Consider the following 12,913-nt stretch of genomic DNA (forward strand, 5'->3'; position numbering starts at 1 on the left):
AATTAGATTTATGAAAAATAAAATTAATATTTAATTTATCATAAAGATATATGGCATGGTTAATCTAACAATATTATTTTATCTTATGAATGTTCAAATTTTATACTCCGTATTTAACAAATTTAAGATCGGTTAGCTTTTCGATGTTGAAATATAAGATATGCTATATATTATTTATTTATTTATTTTAGAACGGAGGGAGTACTCGTCCACTGCTATTAAAACACCTTTTGGAACCAAGAAAGCAGAGCCCAAAGCAGCAGCAGCTATACAAAGATCAATACGAACAAAAATGAAGAAGGAAATAGAAGAGGAGGAGGGCGACGGCTATGGCGCCGCCATCCCTATGTCGCCGCCGTCCCTCGGTCTTCCCTCTCCGTCTCCCTCGGCCTTATCCTCCTCCGCCGCCGCCGCTAGGGTTTTGGCCCGGCCAATGCCCGCCTCGGTCCCAGGCCTGAGGGCGCCTTCCCCCTTCGTGCGGGCCATGGGCACCCGCGTCGACCCGCAGCCGCCGCAGCCGCTCACGGCACCTCCTCGTCCTCGTCCGCTGCCACCGCCGCCGATACCGGAGAAGCGGCGGCGGGGGCGCCCGCGCAACTGCGACCGCCTCCTCCCGCCGCCGCCGGGCTTCCACCTCGCTCCGTCCGCACGGGCACCGCCGCCGCCGGCGCTGCGTGCCCACGGCCAACCTTCCTCTAGTAATCACTCTTAACTGCACGTGGTTGCCTTCCTAATTTGTTTCCTGCCCACTAATTTGCTAATGAATTCTGGTGTGCCGCTGTGGACAGGGGGGCATCCCTTTCCCGGCCAATTCGGTGGGCTCCAGCCGCACGTGCTCAAAATACATGTGGGGGAGGTATCCTTTGCCATCTTCATGCGTTGCTCTCTCTTCTGTGCATTGCAGTGCAGCAATCCTTTTAGCTAGCTGCTAGCTGCTAGCTGCTAGGTCAGCGGGTTCTTTGTGGAATGCTAACTGGATTGTTCAGTCTGAGCTTCCTGAGCTTGTATTGAGTTTACCTGTCAAAATTAGGAGCTTTCAGCGCTTGCATTCCACTTTCCTAAGCAAGTCATATCTGCAGCGATTCGGTGAAGAGAAATTGCAGACTGCAGAGGTGATAGTGTATAGCACTACCCAGGTGGCAATTGCTGCCAAATCAACGAATTGTCTTGTTTGCCACAACTGCCTCAGTGGTAGAAGACCATGTTCCTGTTCCATTTCTGTTCGCAGCAAGGCTTGCTTTTACTTGTGCTCGTGCAAATGGCAATGCCTTTGTCATTCTAGACACAAACTTGCATAACTTGAGGAACATAATGATAGTGTCAGTAACCTTTGTACCTAACCTGGCAAGGTTTTTAAGTCAACAGATTATTAGTTTTCGGTCATATGGCCATATGGGGCATAGAACCATGGAACCCCGATCTGGACATCATAACTTGGATGGTTGGTCTAGTTGATCCAGGACACTGCCCAGAAGGCGTAGCTTTGTTTAGGTTGTGAGACATCACTCATCGATCTTGTTATGCTGTGGGCTTGATCATCCCAACTCTGCTTCTGCCCTTACTGATCCTGTTGCCTTTTATATGTACTTTGTGATCTACACTGCCCCAATTCCATAGCTAATCACTAAGTAGTTGCTATAGTTATTTTCTATCAAATTGATGTATGGAATTTGGTTATCTGAAAATAATTGTGCAGGATATCGTATCAAAGATTGTGCAAGTCTCAAAAATAATTGGGAAAGCCGTCTGTGTTCTCTCCGTGTTTGGGGCCGTTCAGGATTGCTATCTACTCCACTCTGCTGTCATCTTAAATCACAAGGTTTAAACATTTACTCTCTTAAAAAAGGTCACATGTACAAAGTTTTTAAACATTGTTCATTGATTTCTAATCTTTGCAGGGGCCTTTAGAAATCATTCATGTGTTTGGATCCATTTTGACATCTGATAGCCCTGGATTTGGGTGCTTATCTGTGACCCTTGCTTGTGGTGATTGTTCTGTTGTCGGTGGCGTTGCAGTTGGACCTCTCATAGCTGCAACACCTGTACAGGTACATCAAATGTTCAGACTTTTGAGTTATTCGATACTTGGATACATACCTGTGGAAACTATTGCAAACAGTTTCTTTAGTCTTTAAAATTGTTTTATGTCTTATCACAGGAAGAATAATGTGAATCTATGTAGTTAATTTTTTCCTAATTGCTTCGTCATTCCATTTTTCTATACATGTTGTGTGTTTCATACTTCTGTGAAGCATGTATGTGTAAATAGTAGACCATAACCAACTTAATATTTGGACATGTGAATCTGTTAAGAATTGGAGAAGGAACTTCTTATCTGACTTAGCTCTGTTTTTTAACCATAGATGTAACGGTTCTTTCTTCTGAGTTCTAAGGATCTGTCTACAGTACCCCCGCACCCACCCGCCCACACCAAAAAACAAAAATCTAACCTAATGTACTCCTTGCAGGCAATTGTTGGAAGCTTCCACAATGATGCTTTCCAGGCAAACAAGAAACCTAAGCTCATTGCGTACCCCAGTTCTCATGTTCCCACTGGTTATGGGGTCACACACACTGGCACTAGCTGCACACCTTACCTCAGTTCGCAGGTTGCCGTTGGCACTGGGAGCATGTTTTGCGTCAATTCTAAGGCTACCATTGGCAGTTGGAGAAAACATGATCCTAATTTTTGGTTTCCCATTGGCAATGGAAGCACAAATCGTTCCAATTCTCAAGTTATTGTTGGCGATGGAAGCACACATCACCCCAATTCTCATGTTATTGTTGGCAATGGAAGCACACGTCACCCTAATACACAGGTTACCATTGACACTAGGAGCACACGCTGCCTCAGTTTTGAGGTTGGCATTGGCAATTGGAGTAAACATGATCCCAGTTCTTGGTTTCCCATTGGCATTGGGAGCACAAATCACTCCAATTTTCAAGTTACTGTTGGTGATGGAAGCACACATCACCCCAGTTCTCAAGTTACCGTAGGTACTAGGAGCACACAATACCCAAGCTCCCAGGTTCCCATTGGCAATGGGAGCACATATCAATCTGATTCTCATGTCACAAAGGGTGACAGAAGCACAAGTATCACCAATTCTCAGGCTACTGTTGGCTATGGGATTAATCATCAAGACAATTCCCATGTCACTGTTGGCAACGGGAGCACAAGTAACGTCGATTCTAAGGATATTGTTGGTCATGGAAGCACACATTACCCTGAGTCTCTGCCTGCCGTTGGCAATGGGAGCATGAATAACGCCAATTCTGAGGTCGCGGTAGGAGATGGGAGCACAAATAAGGGCAATTCGCAGGATACCCTTGTTGATGGGAACACGAATTGCCCCAGTTCTAAGGTTTCTGTTGGCAACGGGAGCTCCAGTTACCCCAATTCTAAGGTTGCTGTTGGCGATAGGAGCGCTCCACCCTCTGAAGGAACATGGTGGACCGAGTGAGATCGATGTGAAGCCCTCGCAAGTGATGGCTTAACTTAGCAACACTTTAGGTGATTTAACTCAGCCAGCATTATGTTTTCCTCTGAAGACAATAGAGATGTACATGTCGTGGACATCAAAGATGTTATGCTTTTGTGGATGACCAAAGTATCTCTTGGGGTTGTAGGAAGTTTAGTCCAGCAGCAGTTGCGTTCTTTGTAGGGACATTGTAGTGTTGGGTTTCCCAACTGAGAGTTGCGGTGCAGTTTGTTATAGCTTTAATTGCTAACAGTGTTAGATTTGTGCTGAGGTGTATCAGATCAGAAACTTTAACATAGCCGAAGGGTTCGTTGTGCTGAATTGAGCTTTCAATATATATACGACGATCTTTATTACAAAGGCAGTTGGTGAAAAGGGCATACCTGGTGCAGTAAGCAGAATCAAGGCTCGGCTGCGACAGAAACTGATCATGTGAGTATATGATAGATGCCATGCCATTAAACCAATGTGTTGAAATTGAATGTTTGTACTAGGTAGAAAGATGTGATATGTTTAGTTAGTCGCTGTTGTTTTTCTGTCTGTAACTTTGGGACGGTCGGCTCGGCTGGGTCAGTGATGCAGCCAGCCGTGGAGTGGAGTGAATGAAAACTCTTGTGTGGTAAGGTAATTATTACTCCATTATCTATCTTGGTAGAAGTCTAGCCTGCTGAGTGGGCCACGAATTTGCCCGGTGTCAGCTAATGGGCCGCTTGATTTAGGAGGTCTCCATAGATAAGCTAGTGTGTCCTCTGGCTGCTTTGCCTCGAAGCAGCGGTGTGTATTTGGTCTAAGGAACACAGGAGAGTCCATTAGTTTCTCATTCCTCACCTTTTTATAGTTCATGGAACACAATGAATTGATGTATCATCATATCATTTCCCATAAGCTGAATCGCAAGTCCTGAAGAGAAAGCATATCTGCATACAGATGTGCGTCTCTTTGAAAGGCACAGACGTAGTATAGAAGAAACAACATAGCACTAGGTACAGTCATTGCTTACATGACCCTCGAAGGCGCTGGGCGTTAGATTTGGACAGATCGAATCATCAGAGATAAAAAAAATATGAATAGCGGAACTAATTAACAGGGAGGGCAGAAGAAACTAGCGGAACTAATTAACAGGGAGGGCAGAAGAAACAAGATAAGGCCTTGTTTAGTTGGCGAATTTTTTTGAGAAATGGTACTGTATCACTTTCGTTGTTATTTGGTAATTAGTATTCAATTATAGTCTAATTAGGCTTAAAAGATTCGTCTCGTGAATTTCGTCTAAACTATGTAATTAGTTTTATTTTTTATTTATATTTAATGCTTCATGTATGCGTCTAAAGATTCGATGTGACAGAGAATTTTGAAAAATTTTGCAAAATTTTGAGAACTAAACACTACCTAAGAAGACGGTGACGCACATGACACATCTGAGTGAGAATCTCTAATACTAGTTAAGCTCTTAAGACCGGTCAGAACATGGGACACTAGCAGCCTGTTCGGTTGGCTGGTTCGTATCGTTGCTGGTTCGTGAAAAAGTACTGCTGGCTGGTTTATGTGAGAGAAAAATACGTGAATTTCGTCTAAGCTGTATAATTAGTTTTATTTTTTATTTATATTTAATGTTTCATATATGCGCCTAAAGATTCGATGTGACGGAGAATTTTGAAAAATTTTACAAAATTTTGGGAACTAAACACTACCTAGGGCCTGTTTAGTTCCCTCCCAAAACACCAAATTTTTCAAGATTCCCCGTCACATCGAATACGAAAACGCATGCATGAAGCATTAAATATAAATAAAAAATAAAACTAATTACACAGTTTAGACGAAATCCACGAGACGAATCTTTTAAGCCTAATTAGACTATAATTGGACACTAATTATCAAATAACAACGAAAACGCTACAGTACCGTTTTGCCAAAAAATTTGGCAACCAAACTGGGCCCTAAGAAGACGGTGACGCACATGACACATCTGAGTGAGAATCTCTAATACTAGTTAAGCTCTTAAGACCGGTCAGAACATAGGACACTAGCAGTCTGTTCGGTTGGCTGGTTCATATCGTTGCTAGTTTATAAAAAAAAAGTAATACTAGCTGATTTATGTGAGAAAAAAATACTGTTGAGGCTCTATGGGTCCACGTGCTCTTATCAAAGGAAACGGCTTTTCTGATCTGACAATTGTTGAATGGGCACATGCAGTGCACATGCGTGAGCAGCCGACCACCAGTCAATGCTGGGCGGCATGTGATGTGCCAGCCATCCCACCCACCGAGACACCTCCCACTACCAACGGCAACGCAACGGGGAGACAGGAGCTAGAGAGAGATCAGAGATCCAAGACAGACGGGGAGGGAGGGATCCCCACAAGCCACAAACACTCATAAATCCATCTGCCTGCAACTTTGCAAGAGGACAGTAAAAATCACTCTGAAAGGATAGGAATCGGGTAGGAGTACTAGGCACAACTTTGCAAGATGACACAGAACAGCATAGGCAACATCATGCCCACAAACACCGACAGTAAAAATCACACTCACTTCAGATGAAAAATCACACATGGCTAACGCAGCACAAGCAGCAGAGAGATCAAGATCAGCCTGCAAAGATGATAAGACACAAATAGTATGCGTCAACATCAGCCTACTCAAGTGACTGATCAAGCAATGCCATCTCAACTCATGGTGCTGCTCTGCACAAGCTGTCACAACACAACACACCAGCCCTGATAAAAATCGCAGACGACAACCCTTATCACAGCCGAATTGGATCACAGGAGCAGTAGTTCGCTTCGCTGAGAAGACCTAGCTGAAAAGTAGCACTGTTCGCTGATTTGTCGTGAGAAAAAAGCACGGCTCATAAGACAAGCGAACAAAGCCATAACAAGCAAGTCTGGATTCCCTTAGGTTAACATAACAGTAATGACAATACTAATGAATGGTCAGACTCAAGACAGTCAGACACATCACATGACACTGAGCGTTCAGAATAACTAACATACGGTAACAGAAACAAGCAAAGCAACAGGGTATTGCAATTCCTATTCCCTTGTGTTGTGCCACAAACGGAACAAGTACCCACAACTACTACTGATAATAATTAACTCCAACCACGACACTAGTATTTGATGATTGACCATACTGACCTAGATAGAACAGCAAAGATGAATAATTTAGATGAAGCACGCCAAGGCAAATGATTAGTTTTTGATGACTGACGGATGATAAGCACAGCACGGCAAACGATGAGGGAGGCATCTAGTCCTGGAGGTCTTCTTCCTCCTCGTCCTCGTACTCGCCCTCTTCGTCGGCGGTGGCGTCCTGGTACTGCTGGTACTCGGAGACGAGGTCGTTCATGTTGCTCTCGGCCTCGGTGAACTCCATCTCGTCCATGCCCTCCCCCGTGTACCAGTGCAAGAAGGCCTTCCTGCGGAACATGGCGGTGAACTGCTCACTGACGCGCCGGAACATCTCCTGGATGGAGGTGGAGTTGCCGATGAAGGTGGAAGCCATCTTGAGGCCCGTGGGCGGGATGTCGCACACCGTAGACTTGACGTTGTTGGGGATCCACTCCACGAAGTAGGATGAGTTCTTGTTCTGCACGTTGAGCATCTGCTCGTCCACCTCCTTGGTGCTCATCTTGCCGCGGAACATGGCGGACGCCGTGAGGTAGCGGCCGTGGCGCGGGTCGGCGGCGCACATCATGTTCTTGGCGTCCCACATCTGCTGGGTGAGCTCCGGGACCGTCAGGGCGCGGTACTGCTGGGAGCCCCGGGAGGTGAGCGGCGCGAAGCCGACCATGAAGAAGTGCAGGCGCGGGAACGGGATGAGGTTGACGGCCAGCTTGCGGAGGTCGGAATTGAGCTGGCCCGGGAAGCGGAGGCAGCAGGTGACGCCGCTCATGGTGGCGGAGATGAGGTGGTTGAGGTCGCCGAAGCTGGGCGTCGTGAGCTTGAGCGTGCGGAAGCAGATGTCGTAGAGCGCCTCGTTGTCGAGCACCATGCACTCGTCGGCGTTCTCCACGAGCTGGTGCACGGAGAGCGTGGCGTTGTAGGGCTCCACCACGGTGTCGGAGACCTTGGGCGAGGGGAAGACGGAGAAGGTGAGCATCATCCGGTCGGGGTACTCCTCGCGGATCTTGGAGATGAGGAGCGTGCCCATGCCGGAGCCGGTGCCGCCGCCGAGGGAGTGGCACACCTGGAAGCCTGCCGCCCATGGCGTCAGAAATGGAGTGAGTCGAGTGATTCAGATCTCAGTGCCTCGCAGGTCTAAAAAAACAAGCAAGCGAGCAGTGCAAACAAAACCGACCTTGCAGGCAGTCGCAGTTCTCGGCCTCCTTTCGCACGACGTCGAGCACGGAGTCGATGAGCTCGGCTCCCTCGGTGTAGTGTCCCTTTGCCCAGTTGTTTCCGGCCCCGGACTGGCCGAAGACGAAGTTGTCGGGGCGGAAGATGTGGCCGTAGGGCCCCGAGCGGACGGAGTCCATGGTGCCGGGCTCCAGGTCCATGAGCACGGCGCGGGGCACGAAGCGTCCGCAGGAGGCCTCGTTGTAGTAGACGTTGACGCGCTCGAGCTGGAGGTCGGAGTCGCCGCCATAGCGGCCGGTGGCGTCGATGCCGTGCTCCGCGCACACCACCTCCCAGAACTTGGCCCCGATCTGGTTGCCGCACTGGCCGCCCTGGATGTGGAGGATCTCCCTCATGGCGGCCGGTTGGGAGTTGCTGCTCGGCTTGTGGGGGATTCGGAGATTTGGGGGCGGCGGCGGCGGTGCGGAAGAGGAGGGGGGGGCGTCAGTGGAGTGTTAGGGTTTGGTGGATCTTTGCCTTTGCTTTATACTGCTGCTAGTAACGGCAAGGGCGTAGTGGGTGACGCCTGACGCCGTCCATTCCATCGGAGCCGCCCGCAGCAGAGGCCAGAGGAGGAATTCGAATTTTGAAATTTTGGAGGAGTGGAGAACGGCGCGGCCACCAGCCAGCCTGGGGCAGTGTGCCTGCCAGCCTGCGCCACCCTGGTCCCCTCCAACGGTCGGGTCGGTGTACTGTAGTACATGGTTTGGGCTGGACCTGGATACTGCAATCGATTGGGCTCGCAGCGTCCAGTTTCTACCAACTGTTGAGTGGCCCGGCCTGGTGGCACTGGCCCACATAGCAACGACCTCCTTAGTGGCAAAACCGATATTTCACACCTATATTCTCTCTCCTCCTGGGAGAGAAATAAATATTTTAATCTGTTCGACGTCTTCAAACAATTTTATCTTAAGCTAGAGTGTTAGTCCACTAGCAAAATGACTTTTTTTTCGATGCTTTTTTGGCAAAGCGACTTCACTTTTAATGTCTTGTAGCTAACTTTCCCTTTCAATGTCTTGTAGCTAATTTCCCCTTTTTAAAAAGATCCTAGGATGTTGTTTTTCAATTCCTAGGACACTGTTGACATAGCGTGACACTGAGGCGTGGCGAAGCGTGCCAACCGTCTTAGTTGGCTTGAGTGCTCGAGGACCTGTGTGACCTAGGGTATGTTTCGTTGGTGTCATAGTTTGCCATTCCTCCAGTAAACTATGGCTGCCACAGAAAAATGTGGCAAACCAAATTGAAGTCACACTTGTGGCAAAGTTTAGCACCAAAATAAGTCTATGATGTGTGGGACATGGTGTGAAGAAAGTGTGGCACGTCATAGTTATGGCAGGAACCAAGCATCTGCCAAAAAAATATAGCATAACCAACTTTTGGTGTGGTAATATTTGGTAACGAACCAAAGAGGCTCCTGGTGTAATTTCAGGGCATGTTGCGCGGCCCGATCTTTTAACGTGTGTTTGGTTTTGGGATGATATGGAATGGGTTGGACCCGTCCTAGTTTTTAGGGTTAGGTTGAACCCATCTCATGTTTGGTTTGAGGGATAAAGTCATTCTAGTTTCTTATTTGGTGTAAGGGATTGAGTGGGATGGGATGAATGGGCACCGTTAACTGTTGTTATCCATATTACTAGCTGAGGAGGATCTCTTCTTCCCCATTGACCCCATGGATCTCAGATGCAGCTCGTCAACCACGTCACCCCACCCAACGCCATCCCACCCTGCCCCTGTCCCGCGCTTGCCTTGGGCCACACGGGGTCCGTCGTGGCCTAGGGTCACTGATGATGACATCACTCCTTTGGATACACTCCCTGATCCTCCAACTATTATGTAAGGTCCAATGACCCGAGCTCGAATGCGCCAACTAAATTTAGAGATGAGCTCGTTCTTAAGCGATCCTTTTCATACTTTTGAGAATAGATTACTACCTAATGATGTTATCTTGCTTAGGAACATTGGAGAGGGTCATGAGAAACTTGGAGGAAGGGGTGGAGGCGGATAATACCAGCAAGGATGTCCAATACAAGCTGGAGCCCTAGTCCAATTCGACTTTGAGTCTGCCTTGGCCTTTAGGACCAATCTGCAATAAAGCGGCGATGTCCCATGTAGCAATGTTTGGAGCCGTATTTCAGCCACAAGAAGTTTGTATCCTTGTTGCAATATGGACATGCAAACTTTCCTTTGGTGCTCCAACCAGATAACATTGCATATGCAGGAAAATCATTGATTGTCCAAAGTAGAAGAGCATGTAGAGTAAAATTCTTCTTTAGCTTGGCATCCCATGTTTCAACACCATCTGTCCACAGCTCCTTTAGCTCATGGATGAGGGGACGGAAGTATACATCAATATTGTTTCCAGGAGATTTTGGTCCTGGAACCAGCATCGACATCATCCAATAAGGTTGTTTCATACACAACCAAGGCGGCAAATTATAAGGGATTATGATCACAGGCCAAGTGGTATATGTTGTACTTATCATCCCAAATGGATTGAATCCATCAGATGCCAGAGCTAGCCTAACATTACGAGGATCATCTGAAAACCACTTGTACTTGTCATCCACGTGCTTCCATGCCGGGGAGTCTGTAGGGTGACGCATTCTGCCATCCTAGGACAATCCTTCCTTGTGCCATCTCATCTGTGATGACGTGGTCTCCCTCATATATAATCTCTGCAGCCGAAGAATTAGTGAGAAATACCATAGGATCTTACGTGGAACACGCTTCTTTCGCGTACCACCAGTGTCACTAGTATCATCACCCTTTGCAGCACCATCATCCTTCCACCTAGACTCACCACATGTTGGACATGTATCTAGTTTTTCATTTTCCTTCCAAAATAATATGCAATCATTCTCACAAGCGTGTATCTTTTTATAGTCCAGACCTAGCTCTTGAACTACACTCTACACTTTCTCCAACGTGTTTGGGACACAGTGGCCTTCAGGTAGCACAAGTGAGAACAGACTTAGTATGCTCCTCAAGGCAGTGTTACTAATACCATGCATGCACTTAATATGAAACATTCTCACAATAAAAGAAACCTTGGTAGCCTCCTTGCAACCTGGATACAATTCCTGTCTTGCCTCCTCTAGTAATTTATAGAACTTCTTGGCACGCTCATTTGGCTCTTCATCTGGACCTTGGATGATGTTTCCATGTATAGTAGCCCTGATTAGTGTTCCAATCAGCTCAGTCCCACGATCAACGTCGTTACCTCCTCCTTCATCATCGTCTACTGATCCTTCAAGATTAGATGGGCCGCCTTCATCACTTGGACCACGTTCCCCTTTGGAGATGAAACTTTCATCAAACCGATAAGCAAGAACATGTCGGTGAAGGTCACGTCGCGGTTTGTAAAACATGCATCGACATCTAGAACACGGACACAAAGCAGTTGATGTACTGCCATCAAATATGGTTTGAAGAAATTTCCGGAAATTCTCTTGCCAAACAGGACTAGACCTATCCATGCGCATCCAACTCCTACCTGACATTACATGCTTTCCAAATAAATTTCTGCAGGATCAACAGAGATATATATAAGTACAATTCAGATATATATGTGTATCATATGGTAACTATGTGGTATAGCGCGCATGACGAGAAGTATATGTATATATATACCGCGGGCAATCAAATGATCAAGATGATGAAGATCCTGCAGCCACACGCTGCACTGCCTCGCTAGTTGATCCCTTTGCGTCACCTCCGATCCTGAACACTACAAATCAATTGATGACTGGATTAGGAGCCAGCTAGCTAGCAGTATAGGTACAAAAGTATATGAACTAAAAAATGCAATATAACTAAGCTAAAGAGAACGTACAGAAATAAACGAGTTTAGATTGTTTAATGTAGAATTGAAATATTACATACCCATGCATGACAGCTAAAGAATACTATTTTGCACTACTTCTTCCTGTCAGGCTCTCTTGACTAATAATTTTATCAGTGACTTTAATCTATACTGATCTTTCATATGGCACATAATTATGTTGAAAAAGGGAGGCAATATCACCACTTCTCTTCATGTTCAACAAATCCACAAGAGAATTATATTTATTTACTGTTTCAAAAATCATATGATGCACAAAAAAGGGCTTACAAGCAAAATAAAATAATCTGGTATTCCACAAAATATCTTCAATAATCCAACTCCCTAAAAGTCTAGAACCTAAATCAGTTTTGCGTATCCTATATACCTTGTTGAGCACTTTTGCTTTCCTTGCCGATCGTCCTTGGGGCATTAACGCCTAAGGCCTAAGAGAAAAACTGAAAGGAAAAACAAAGAACGAAACGTGACTTAGGGAATTGCCGAGTAGGGCAGGAGACTAATTGGCTTGAGTTAAAAGATTAGAGATGTAGCTGCTACTGCTAGGCTCCTCGATATTTGTGATCCCGGCGTCACGCACTTGCCCTAGCTACAAAACGCCTTTGCCATGCATGCATGCATGAACTTTGTTGCTCACCGCATGCATGCACGTCGTCGATCAAGATGCAGCAGCGACGAGAGGCCGAGGCAGTTTTCCTTCGTTCTCTAGCCGGAGTATGGAGCCTTCTGATCGATCAATGCAAGGACCGATCTCGATAGGCGCCTCGCCATGCGCCGTAGCGCGCGTTGAATGAGAAGTCCCTATCGATCGGGAGTCGAGGGGCCAGCAGCATATATATCTGATCGATCTCGATCCCTTGTGTTACGTGAGTTACGTACGTGACCCAGTCTATATATATGTTACGTGGCTCTCTTAATTGGGCCGCTACAGCCAAGTCCGGGTCCCATCAGCTGCCAATCGATGGTGGACTGGTGTGGAGTTACGTGCTGTTGAGGGGCTCTCAATTGCTGGGCAAGACATCGTGCACTGATATGGGTGGTGGTGTGGCGTGCGTTGGTCGAGTCCGTGTCTACGACGATGGGCATGCCCTGCAGGAAGGCAGCGCCGCGATGCACGTACGAGGCCTGCACAGGCAGGCCCCGTAGACGACCCAGCCCGCGTCGTCGTCCAGCCACGGAGTCAGCGTAGAGTTCATAAAAAAAACGACACCATCACCTCACTTCGGCTCTGCCGCGGAGTCCGCGTAGAATGATACAGCA

General features: G+C 46.9%; 2 protein-coding genes across 2 annotated transcripts; one reads left to right on the forward strand and one right to left on the reverse strand.

Moving 5' to 3' along the window:
* Nucleotides 1-263: 263 nt before the first annotated feature.
* On the forward strand, nt 264-4,199 carry LOC136540808 (uncharacterized). The gene is made up of 5 exons (XM_066532825.1): nt 264-698; nt 789-856; nt 1,697-1,819; nt 1,899-2,048; nt 2,469-4,199. The coding sequence occupies exons 1-5, from the start codon at nt 293-295 to the stop codon at nt 3,462-3,464; spliced, it is 1,743 nt and encodes a 580-aa protein (XP_066388922.1). The 5' UTR covers nt 264-292; the 3' UTR covers nt 3,465-4,199.
* A 2,145-nt stretch (nt 4,200-6,344) lies between these two features.
* Nucleotides 6,345-8,283, reverse strand: LOC136535840 (tubulin beta-2 chain). The gene is made up of 2 exons (XM_066528261.1): nt 7,778-8,283; nt 6,345-7,674 (listed from the first exon to the last, which is right to left on the reverse strand). The coding sequence occupies exons 1-2, from the start codon at nt 8,169-8,171 to the stop codon at nt 6,728-6,730; spliced, it is 1,341 nt and encodes a 446-aa protein (XP_066384358.1). The 5' UTR covers nt 8,172-8,283; the 3' UTR covers nt 6,345-6,727.
* Nucleotides 8,284-12,913: the final 4,630 nt, after the last annotated feature.

The sequence above is a fragment of the Miscanthus floridulus genome, chromosome 2, assembly GCF_019320115.1.
Source record: "Miscanthus floridulus cultivar M001 chromosome 2, ASM1932011v1, whole genome shotgun sequence".
Classification (NCBI taxonomy): Eukaryota; Viridiplantae; Streptophyta; class Magnoliopsida; order Poales; family Poaceae; genus Miscanthus; species Miscanthus floridulus.

Excerpts from the sequence above, each read along its gene's own strand:
- LOC136535840 (XM_066528261.1), bottom strand. The coding sequence starts at position 8,171 with ATGAGGGAGATCCTCCACATCCAGGGCGGCCAGTGCGGCAACCAGATC. Across the intron at positions 7,675-7,777 it reads GAACTGCGACTGCCTGCAAG|GCTTCCAGGTGTGCCACTCC; the intron begins GTCGGTTTTGTT and ends CATGGGCGGCAG.
- LOC136540808 (XM_066532825.1), top strand. The coding sequence starts at position 293 with ATGAAGAAGGAAATAGAAGAGGAGGAGGGCGACGGCTATGGCGCCGCC. Across the intron at positions 857-1,696 it reads TCAAAATACATGTGGGGGAG|GATATCGTATCAAAGATTGT; the intron begins GTATCCTTTGCC and ends ATAATTGTGCAG. Across the intron at positions 1,820-1,898 it reads CTGTCATCTTAAATCACAAG|GGGCCTTTAGAAATCATTCA; the intron begins GTTTAAACATTT and ends TAATCTTTGCAG.